This window comes from Neolamprologus brichardi, chromosome 3, assembly GCF_056152115.1.
Source record: "Neolamprologus brichardi isolate AB-2024 chromosome 3, ASM5615211v1, whole genome shotgun sequence".
In the NCBI taxonomy this organism is placed as follows: Eukaryota; Metazoa; Chordata; class Actinopteri; order Cichliformes; family Cichlidae; genus Neolamprologus; species Neolamprologus brichardi.
The window spans coordinates 15,771,464-15,782,848 of NC_142106.1; the positions used below are offsets into that span (position 1 = coordinate 15,771,464).

Here is an 11,385-nt window from a genome sequence, read left to right on the forward strand (position 1 = left end):
TTCTAGTGACATCATCCCTTAAAGATAACTGCACAAGCTTGTGAATGATCTCTTTTTAGTCGCAGTGACGTGAGGGAAATCTCTCTAACTCACATCAGCCCATCTGCTCTGGACTTTGTTTGTACTCATATGTGATGTCTGTCATGCCAGCATGAAATGTGATGAGTGAGTGATTTTAAAATGGTCAAATAAAAATCTGAGTGTGTTTGTGGCTTAAATTCACTGGATGTTTCATAACTCGTCTGAAGAATTACTGTAAGAAGGTCAGGTTTCCTGTCACTGCTTTTAAAAAAAACCACAAAGCAGCTAGACCCGAGGAAGGCGGTAGGTGTGACTGCTCACATCTCTGCTCACAGCACAATGGGTCAAATGTCTCTACGACTCCTCTGTAAGTACGAAAAGCTTTATTTACCTACATTTACAGCTTGATGAAAAAGAGCGGCACAATTAAATAAAATTTGACTCACAGAAAGTTTCTAAATTAAACTTTTGCTTCATTAAACGGTTTAAAAATAAGGTTTAAGTAAGTGTTGATTTACTTTCTCACCTACATCTATAACCTACATCCTGTCCCTGAAAAACACTTTCTGTTTGTCACTGCTGCACTTTTTTCCTTGACATTTGGAGTTTGAAGCAAAACTTCACTGAAGCTCACTGAAACTTTGCCTCTCTTTGCAGTTCTGACCTCACTGATCTGCTGCACAACAAACCAAGGTTAGTAAACCTGTTATAGGACAAACTAACATTGAAAGGTTAAAGGTGAAAAGTTTTTGGTGCTGAATATTGTGCTGTTCTAAAACAAAATCAAGTCACAACAGAATGAAGTGGATCCAATAATGAGCAGAATAACCTGCAGAATGAAATGTTTAATACATTTATCAACACTTCTTCATAATCAGCACCCTGATTTCAACAGAAATACCCAAAAATTATGGTAAAAGTTTAAAAAAAGAAAAGAAAATCCTCTTTAGTTTCATTAAGACAGACCTTCAGAATTATATCTGCACAGCCAGCAGCTGGTTATCTAGAGCCAACTTCAACCTGCAAGCATCTGTGAGGCTTAAATAAATAAAATATGTTAACTGGGTGGTGTTTTGCCATCTGATAAACCTTCCAACTCATTAATCTATTGCTACACTCTTGTATTGTTTTTTTCTTCTGCACCTCAAATAGAGTAAAATCAAAGTCCCTGATATTTATTTAAAACCCAGACTCGCTCATGTTTCTCAGCTCGTCTGACTGTGAGTCCCAGCAGCTCTCAGCTGTTCTACGGAGACTTTGTGTCTCTGAGCTGTGAGGAGGACGACAGCTCTGCTGGATGGACTCTGAGGAGAAACACAACCTTTGAAACCAGGACTCAGTGTGGAGCTGGGTGGGGAAAACCAGCTGGTTCGTCCTGTAACATCACCTACATTGACCCGCTGGACAGCGGGGTTTACTGGTGTGAGTCCAGAGAGAAAGCAACAAGCAAGAGCATCCACCTGACAGTCAGTGGTAAGCTCAGCACATAAGGTGGTGTGAAAAGTGTTTGCTCGCTTCCTGATTTCATTTTTTCTGTATGTTTGTCACACTTAAATGTTTCAAATCAAACAAATTTAAATATTAGACAAAAATAACACAACTAAAACACAAAATGCAGTTTCTAAATGAAGGGAAAAAATATACAAACCTACATGGGCCTGTAGGAAAAAGTTATTGCCCCCTAAACACTAATCACACTAGCACCACCATACTTTACTGTTGGTACGATGTTCCTTTGATTAGATGCTGTTAATTTTATGCCAGATGTAACAGACCACATATCTTCCAAAAAAGGTCAGCTTTTGTCTCATCAGTCCACAGAGTATTTTCCATATTTCTCATCGAGATGTTTTCTGGTAAAACTGAGATGTACCTTTTGCTCAGCAGTGGTTTTTGTGTTGGAACTCTGCCATGCAGGCCATTTTTGACTAGTTGCTTCCTTATGGTAGAGCCGTGAACTCTGACTTTAACTGAGGCACATGAAGCCTGCAGTTCTGTGGATGTTTTTCTGATGTCTTTCGTGACCTCTTCGATGAGTTGCAGCACTCTTAGGGTAATTTTGGCCACTCCTGGGGAGCTTCACCATTTGCATTTGCAGATAATAGCTAACCTTTTCCAAACTGAGAGACTTGTTTTTGTTTTGTTTTTTGTTTTTCATTTGCTCCTCAATTTCCTTGGATCCTGGCATAATGTCTGGCTTTTGAGGATCTTGTGATCTACTCCATTTTGTCAGGCAGGTGCTACTTAAATTATTTCTTTATCTAAAAAAGGTGTGGCGGTAATCAGGGTTTCCAACGATATGATGTACCACAATTAACTTTTCACACGGACCATGTAGGTTTAGATTTTTTATCCTCTTATAAACACCTTCATTTAGAAACTGTATTTTCTCTTTACTTGTGTTGTCTTTGTCTAATATTTAAATTTGTTTGATGATCTGAAAGTGTGACAAAATATCTGAACTCAGGAAGGCAGTAAACACTTTTTCAAGCCATTGTACATATAATTTTTATTTATTTACTTATTATATTATTAGGATTTCCATCATTATTATCAGAGTTACGGGTCTTTGAAGGACATTGAGCTGAGCGGGAAATTGGCACTTTTTGAGTCACCTTATCTTTACAGCATGTTTGAGTCTCCATAACATTTAAGTAAAGAAGACAGTCTTAAGATCTTTTGGGAATAAAAAACATCTTTAAATTCTGTTAAAACTGCACATACTCCAAGTGAATTTCAGCCCACTCTTATACTATTCTGGGGGTCTGTGACTCTGAAATATATAAACTTCATAGTATGAGGTTCAAACATTGCAATGGCTTCAAACAGTTACTGTTAAAGTTATTGGTTAGTCCTCTGCTACTTTCATGCTCTTATTGTGTACTTAGAGAAGGGGGGAAATGTGTATTACGCTTTAGCCCTTAAAGTTGGTACCTGTGGATCAGTGTGTGGAGTTAGTGTTGATGAAGCTGTGTGTAAATGGATGAAATGCTGTAGTTTGTCTCTGTGTTGAGGTGGATCAGTGATCCTGCAGAGTCCTGTCCTCCCTGTGATGGAGGGAGATGACGTCACTCTGCTCTGTAAAACAAAGACCACTCCCTCCAACCTCCCAGCTGCTTTCTATAAAGATGGCTCCCTCATCAGGAAGCAGCCTACAGGTCACATGACCATCCAGCCTGTTTCCAGGTCTGATGAAGGCCTCTACAAGTGTGACATCAGCGGTCATGGAGAGTCTCCATCCAGCTGGATCACTGTCACAGGTGAGGAGCTTCACTCTGATTTCACCTCTTATTTTATCCACATATTTACTGTAACAGGTGGGATTCTCTCTGCAGGTAAACTTAAAATAACTACATCTGCTCCTGACTCACCTCTTTCACCTGAGCCCACCTCCCCCCAACTTGTGTTCATATTGATATGGTACCTCATGGTGTTCTGTCCGTACATCATCTCCACTCTCCTCTTGGTTTCTTTATATCGACACAGAACCACAGGTAACACTCTGAATCGTTCATTGATCAATCAATATGCTGACAGTTAACTCATCTCTCTCTGAACTCTTCATGTGTGTATTCTGTTTTTATTTTATTTATAAAAACATATATATTATATTATTTATATTCTACCTTTTCTGACTGCAGGTCAGATGCTAAAGTCTCATGCCCAGCCTAAGCATGGATTTGACAACAATTATGATGATGGCATCCATACTGTCACCACAGAGCATCACTTTTGATCTTCTGCACTAAAATGTGGTTCTAAAAAGAGACTTGACCTTTAGATAGAGCTAAGGATCAAGTCTCTTTTTAGAGTCACATTTTAGTCCAGCTAAGGGTTACTAGAGCCTATCCCAGCTGCCACAGAGGGAGAGGTGGAGTACACCCTGAACAGTTTGCCAATCTTTTGCAGGGCTAACAATGAGAAACAGACAACCATTTACAAATGGAATTTAGAATTACTAGTTAACCCCACTAACCGCATGTCTTTGGACTGTGGGAGGAGCGGGAGTACCTGGAGAGAAACTACAAAAAAACCAAAAAAACAACCACAACACAGATGACATATTTGAACCCATGAACTTGTTGCTCTGAGGGAACAGTGCTAACCACTGCAGTACCTTTAAACTGAAAGCTTTTACTTTGTGCATTGTATTTGTATAAGTTTTTATGTTTAGTTTAGTTAATTTTTTTTTATATATATATATATATATATTTTTTTTTTTTCAACCTTTTGTAGTCTTTTGAATCCTGTATTGGTCATTTTGTTGTTCTTTCATATCATTGTTGTAGTTTCAGTTTTATTACACCATTAAGTGCATCTGCACAACAAATGTGAAATAAAAATATTTATTTGTATGTTTCTGTAGTTATTGTCATTACTTTATTCACTATTTCGATTCTTTTTTCTCTTAATAAATTTTCTTCGGACTAGTTAGTGTGTTTTTTACAATATGTATTTATCCCACATTTTTATTCGATTTTTTGTTTTAAATTTACAGTTTTATGCAGCTAAAATTGAAAACGATAAAGGAATTGTAATACATTGATTAAAAAAACTTTGAAGATCATTTTACGTCATTTTCATATAATGATATCTCGTTTTTTTTACGTTCTCACTGATTAAAGCTTATTACGGCTCCTGTAAAAACATCGACGCACAAAAGAGGACGGTTGAGGTGACCCGGGAACGTTTGTGACGGTCTCTGTTCCTAGTGGGAGAAAATGAAACGGGCACCAAAACCGGAAACACTCTCAGATTGTAAACAATGCTGCGAGTGACTAAGTATTTGATATAAACATCAAAGCAGTGGTTGCGGTGATGAGCAGAAACACAGCGGACCGTTTGGCTGACATGTCTAAAGCCGAGGCACTGCGGGAGTTTGTTACAGAGAAGCTCGCCGCCGCCTCCCGGGAGATCTTAGCGGCTGTGGACACACTGGTGGCCGGGTACGAGGAAGAGGCTTCGGGCTTCAGACAGGAGATTGACCGGCAGAAGAGACAGCTGGAGCTTCTACCGCATGAAGCCACGCTAAACAAAGGGGGTGGGTCATTTTCTTTGTAACATATAAACGAGAATTTAGCAAGCCTGTTCTCAAACTGATCTCCCTGTTGGAGCTCAGTCTGGGCGGAGTTCTCTTTTCTTCTCGTCTTTCCTCATGTTGTACATTTTTCCATTGTTCGTTTCCGGGTCGCTGCTCGTGCGGCTGACCGGCCAGCTACCTAGCCTGACCTGTCTCCCCAATGTGATGTTTGTGTATTGTATGTACGGTTGGCAAGGTCAGTGTCTTAGTTGCCCCGTGGGGACAAATAAAGTCTTCTGAAGTATGTTTTTTTTTTTCCCAGCCGTGTTTGTCTTTATACCATTTATTTTCATTTTTCATTTCTTTATTTATTTCACACATTTTATATTCGCAGTATTAACAGCTCGGCAGCCGTGTTTGTGTTAACTGTGTACAATCATGTCCTTTACACTTTTAAAATGGATTCTGAATGGCAGAATAGTAGATTTTGTCATTGAAGTCTGGCATGTGTGGTCTATAACATTAAAAGCAGAGCATCGTAGACAATAATATTAATACAAGCTAAGATAAGATAAACCTTCATTAGTCCCACGTGTTATGTCACAGCAGAAAGTGGACAGCGCAAGTAGCAAAAATGAAGAAAAACAATGGGATAAGCCTCGCTTCTGTCAGTCTGCCCCAGGGCAGCTGTGGCTACAGCTGTGGTTTGCCTCCACCAGTGTGTGAATGTCAGAGTGAATGAATAGTGGTATTGTAAAGCGCTTTGAGGGCCCCGAAAAGCACTATATAAATGCAATCCATTATTATTATTATTAAGATAAGAATAAAACAATTCTGCTTTCAAAGAGGCTTTTCTACTTTGTTCTTCTTTTCTTCAGGATCAAAGTGCAGCAGGAGCTTCAGCCCTGTTCAGGAAGAGGAGGGTGAGAAAGAAGAGTCTCGTGAGAATCTGCAGACGGCGGACATAACCGGTCCATCAAGGTTGAAAATGAACCATCCTTGCCTGTATATTGGATGATTTCCATTTTAATATTGGCCATTTCAGACTGTAATTAGCCTGTGGATGATCTCTGTCTTTAAGGTCTTCACCACACCAGTGTGAGACAGAAAGAAGAAATCTTGCCAGAGCTCAGAACCACATAGACCTCAAGATCAGCATCCTGGAGCACTCTCAGACCAGCCTGCTCTTGAAAAATGGTAATACGTATTTCAATGTAATAAAAAGTATAAAAAGAATATATATATATAAAAATTAAAAAGTTAAAAAATGGTAACAAGTTAATTAACTAGCCCCTCCCATAACCCTTTCTTGAGCCACAGCATTTTTTTTTAGGATTAAAAGTATCCTGCAGCACATCGCCACACACTTTATTCATACTTAGTGTACTCACAGTCTCTCTCTATTTTTAGTTTTTATGGCAGCCATGCTTGAAAAGCCCAGGGTTACTCTTAGTAGGCAGTAGTTAATGCATTCACATACTTGAGTGTCTATACCAGCCTCCTGGTGGGGGAGGCTAGGGGGGAGGGGAGGTTCCTCACATAAAGTTGGAAATACAGTGGTTCCTCGTTTATCTGGGGAATTACGTTCCAAAAATAACCCGCGATAGGTGAAACCTGTGTAGTAGCCAACTTTATTTTTTACAATTATTATAGATGTTTTAAGGCTGTAAAACCCCTCACTACACAATTCATACACTTTTCTCAGACAGGCATGAACATTTTCACACTTTTCTCTCTTGGTTAAACACTCTCAAAGTTCAAACCTTTGTAAAAAAAAAAAAAAGGTCCAATGTTATAGAATGAAACCAAAGATTCCTTTGACGGTGCAAAACAACATCCATCGGCATTGTTGTGTTTGTTGGGGAACAAACTTACAAACATGCAGTACAGCACTTCAGAGTCACACTGCTAGTGATCGAAGATTTATGTAAACTGAACACATTCTGTACTGTACAGGAGATAATGCACGAGATTGGCTGTAGATCAGTGTCAATCAACCAGGAAGCAGAACAGAGCGTGCTGTAAAAAAAAAAAACAGCATGCAAAACTGCACAAAAAAAAATCCGCAAAACAGCGAGTCCGCGAAAAGTGAACCACGTTATAGCGACGCACCACTGTACGCGTCTTTTTAGAGATTTTTTTTTTTATATACTTGACCATCTCTGATTTACATGAAAGTTTTATGTAAGTTTATATGTAATATTTGCTGTTTTTTTAATGTTCATATATTAAATACTTTTCAAGATACAATTTATTTTTATTTTTATTTTGAAAATTGTTGCAGTGACAGACTTCTGTTACGTTTTTTTTTCGCATCATTTTGAATGTGACACATTTTGAAACTTGGTCTCTCAACTCAGAGACACACCTATTTTATACCATATCTCACTGTGTTGTTCGTCTTCCACCTTCATGGCTGAATTAAATAAAAAGAGAATTTTATATTAAAAAGCTAATCCTTTGGAGTTTTCCACTGGAGGAGCTAAGTGCAAAATGAAGATGCAGCTCTGAAAACTTTAAGGACCTTTGGCAGGACCAGTGATCTACATGCTGACATCCCTAAAGGAGAGTTTAAATTCACTGGAAATATTAATGTCACAATCTCTTCTTTTTTCTTTTCTTTTTTTTTACTTTTTTTACTAACTATGTCGTCACTATTTACTGTAAATGTTTTCTATTTTGAAAATGTTAAAGTGTTAAGTGTAAAAAGCTAAGCATCTGTTTCTATGCTCCTCTCTCTGTTAGTCCTGAAGAAATGTCCAGTCCTGAAGCTGAAGTGTCCGCGGGGACAGAAAGAGGCAGACTTCCTGAACCTGCTAAGATCCACCTGCCCGCAGCTGGCCGGAGACAACAAACCTTTTGACATCTTAACGTTGGACAAGAAGCGTAAATTACAACCTCTGAAACTAGAGACGCTGACGCCAGAGGAGATCCACAGAAGCATCATGGGATGGGGGCGATCTACGGTCTACATTCGACTGAAGGTAGTTTAGACTCTGTAACCTTTGAGATGGAACAGCACTTTTTTTTATTAAGCAGTATTTCTTTTACGTTGTTAGTGCTTTTTTTTGTTTGTTATTTTGTTTTTTTCAGACTCAAGAGGTGCATCAGCCCAGAGAAGAAGACCTTCATCGTCTTCACACTGAAAACATGAACTCTATTGTCTTAACTAATGATGAGACCAGACAACAAAGGTAACTCACAAAAAAGCATCGCCTAGTGATGTAAAATATCTGGACAGTCAACACATGTTTTGGATGTTACGGATCGGCTCGTGATTGTTGCTCCAGTTCATCCCATCCGTGTTGGATTAGGTTGAGTTTACGACACAGCCACACCAAACTGGAAAAATATTTTATTAAGGTTCTTGTTTTGTTAATTGGGAGATTATCATGTTTCAATCTGGAAAGTGAGACGTCCCAAACGTGTCAGTGAGGCGTTATGTGAGTAGTGAGGCATGAAATATAACCAAAGAAATGCGAATGGAGTAACAAATTGGTGAATTTGAAGGTTTCTTGGATGCTAAAATCCAGTCATTTGGAACCCATTTTCTAGTATGCTGACTTAGTCACTGGTGCAAGTGTCAATTTTGGGGGTATCATTGAATAGCCGGCAGATATCCAAGCTAGGGCTTCCTGTGTTGTTCACCAGCCAGCCTTTACAAGTACAAAGTCATTGTCAGCTGATGACCATTAGGGGTTTTTGGTGACCCTTTGTGTCCAGTGATTATTTAGTCCAATCAAAATTTAGGCTCAGCTGATAGCAGCATGTCTTTTAACTGTAGCCAAGTTACAAATTAAGCTTGCCTCAAATTAGTCCATGTAAGTGCAGAAAAGACAAGGTACTTAAAGCGAACATCTTTCATTCTGTCAGTCAAAAAGTGGACTTGGCAGCCACTTAAAGTTCTGGAGCTTTTGTGCCTTAAACTCTTTCTAACTTTGGTTAAGGGCAGTATTAGACTTGAGATAAGATTAGTGAACTTACCACAGTGAACTTTGCCTCTCGCCCCACTCGGACTGCAAACTCGACCACAATCTTGAAGAAAATGGATAATGTCATATATCCAGCTTGCTGTGACTCTCGTGAGTTTTTCAGTGCCTCGGTTAGCAGATTGTTTAGTGTGTCTGCTTCGAGAGGAGTGGGCAGAATATGCCTCAGCCTAGAGTGCCAAGGAGTGCAAGAACAGTGAAGAAAGGCTTTTACTTGGCTTTAAATATTTGTTCCCAGCAAAATTAGATTTTGTACTTCAAAATTTCAAAACATCTTCAGGTTTCACGTTTGGCAGTGTAGCACTGTCTTATCATACTGTTCTCTATTGTAATGTAGACTTTAAACCCGGTTAATTTTTGTTTCTGGTTTCTGCAGCAGCCTTGCCCAAGAGGTTGACGGCAGCAAATCAGAGATTGCGTCTGGCAGAGAAGAAAATGAGATAGAAATGGGAGAAGCTGATAGTGAAGAACCGGCTGCAGATCTTGTAGCCGGCTCTGCAGCTGAGGGGAAAGAAACGTTCAGGAACTGCAACAAGAGGAAAGAAGAAAAAGTAGAAAGTAATGATAAGTCCAAAAATGAACTGAAGAGATGTGATTCTAAAATGCAGTCCAGGGTGTCAAAAAAGCAAAAGATTAGACATCCTGGCGTCACTCGGACTAAGACTGAGAAAAGTGTTGCTAATCTTTCCTGCTTGGTCTGTGGAGCTCTGCACATGTCAGAAGTTCTGCTTGTTAAACATGCCTGGAGTCACGGAAACGATCCAGGAAGTGTTTGCGGAGCATGCGGAGAGCGCTCAGAGTCTGTGGAGGTCTTAAAGGATCATCTTCAAAGTCGACACAAAACTGATGACTGTCACATCTGTGGAGAGTCTTTCCTTAGTGCTCTCAGCCTCGACGAGCACGTAGCCTGCCACTCAGGGGAGAAGCCATACAAATGTGATGTTTGCCATAATGAATTTGCACTAAAGGCTTCCCTGGAGGATCATCGAAAACTTCACGAGGAGGGGAAGCGCCACAAATGTCACACCTGTCATAAAGTGTTTGAACTCAAAGAGCAGTTAAAGGTTCATCACAGGACTCACACCAACAGGAAGACACACCTCTGCGGTGTGTGCGGTAAATCCCTCTGCGACTACAGATCGTTATCCCGCCACAAAATGACCCATTCTGGGGAAAGACCCCACAGCTGTAAGATTTGCGGGAGGCGTTTTAAACTTCCTGGGACTCTGAGGCAACACGAGAAGATTCACACAAACAGAGAGAGGTCATACCTCTGTGACATTTGCTGCAAAATGTTCCTGACTAGTGCGCAGCTGGAGATCCACATGAGGATTCACACCAATGAAAAGCCGTATCACTGCAGCGAATGTGGCAAGGGATTCAGCACCAAGGGCCCGTTGACCGTTCACAAGCGGGTCCACAGCGGGGAGACGCCCTACCACTGCCCAGACTGCGGCTGGTCCTTCAAACGCAAGACCAACCTAGACAACCACTTAGTGCTTCACTCGGGCATCAAGCCATTTGTGTGCGGGATTTGTGGGAAAGCTTGCGCACGAAAAGAATACTTGACTGTTCACATGAGGACCCACAATGGAGAGAGACCATACAAGTGTACCCTCTGTGACAAAGCTTTTACTCAGAGCCATTGTCTAAAAACACACATGAAGAGCCACCAGGCGCCAGGATCTGCAACGTAACACTTAAAAGTTCTGGTTTGTTTTTTTGTTTTTAAACATACACACGTCCATTCTCTCCTCAGCTTATCAAATTCAGGGGTCGCAAGGGGGCTGGAGCCTATCCCAGCTACCGTAGAGTGAGAGGAAGGGTACATCCTGGACAGCTCATTAGCCTATCACAGGCTGTTTAAACAGAACAGTGAAAATTAACTTATTTGCCTTTAGCTTTATTTATTGTTGTTTTACTTTTTACAGTAATAAACCTGTACACGTATTACCCCTATGAGACATCTCTAATAAAACCTTTGCTACAATCTGTCGTGTATTGTGTAACTTTCAGTGTTGCTGCACTTACAACAGAGCATGTGCAGTGCTTTTAAGGCTGTCACCCTGTGACATAAAATAAATTTGTATAGTAATGCTAGTAAGATTTATAAAATGACAGCCACTTTTTAGACTTTATCAGCCTAAGTCACAGAGCTCCTTTAGGTGTTTAACCTAGCTTCTTAGAAATTCCTTTACTTTGTGTACTAACCTCTGAATATTTTTTAGATTTGAGCAGGCAGCAGCCGTGTGGCTCCATAGTGTAGTGGTTTAAACACTTGCTGGTTCAATTCTATGAATCTCCTTTGGGGTTTTGTCAGGAAGTAAAACTGCCAAATCAAGCAGAGCTCCCGAC

General features: G+C 40.1%; 2 protein-coding genes across 3 annotated transcripts; both read left to right on the top strand.

The window, feature by feature from the left end:
- The first annotated feature begins 350 nt into the window (after positions 1 to 350).
- Positions 351 to 3,767, top strand: LOC102789951 (Fc receptor-like protein 5). 2 transcript variants are annotated; one of them, XM_087839158.1, is made up of 6 exons: positions 351 to 388; positions 679 to 714; positions 1,231 to 1,494; positions 3,036 to 3,281; positions 3,357 to 3,515; positions 3,663 to 3,767. In XM_087839158.1, the coding sequence occupies exons 1-6, from the start codon at positions 361 to 363 to the stop codon at positions 3,755 to 3,757; spliced, it is 828 nt and encodes a 275-aa protein (XP_087695284.1). In that variant the 5' UTR covers positions 351 to 360; the 3' UTR covers positions 3,758 to 3,767. The 2 variants fall into 2 exon arrangements, with proteins under 2 accessions (XP_087695284.1, XP_087695283.1); XM_087839157.1 differs by lacking the exon at positions 3,663 to 3,767 and having other exon boundaries at positions 3,036 to 3,562.
- A 987-nt stretch (positions 3,768 to 4,754) lies between these two features.
- LOC102790126 (uncharacterized) lies at positions 4,755 to 11,020 on the top strand. The gene is made up of 6 exons (XM_035914725.2): positions 4,755 to 5,062; positions 5,920 to 6,022; positions 6,123 to 6,238; positions 7,787 to 8,025; positions 8,135 to 8,235; positions 9,407 to 11,020. The coding sequence occupies exons 1-6, from the start codon at positions 4,840 to 4,842 to the stop codon at positions 10,725 to 10,727; spliced, it is 2,103 nt and encodes a 700-aa protein (XP_035770618.2). The 5' UTR covers positions 4,755 to 4,839; the 3' UTR covers positions 10,728 to 11,020.
- The last annotated feature ends 365 nt before the right edge of the window (positions 11,021 to 11,385 follow it).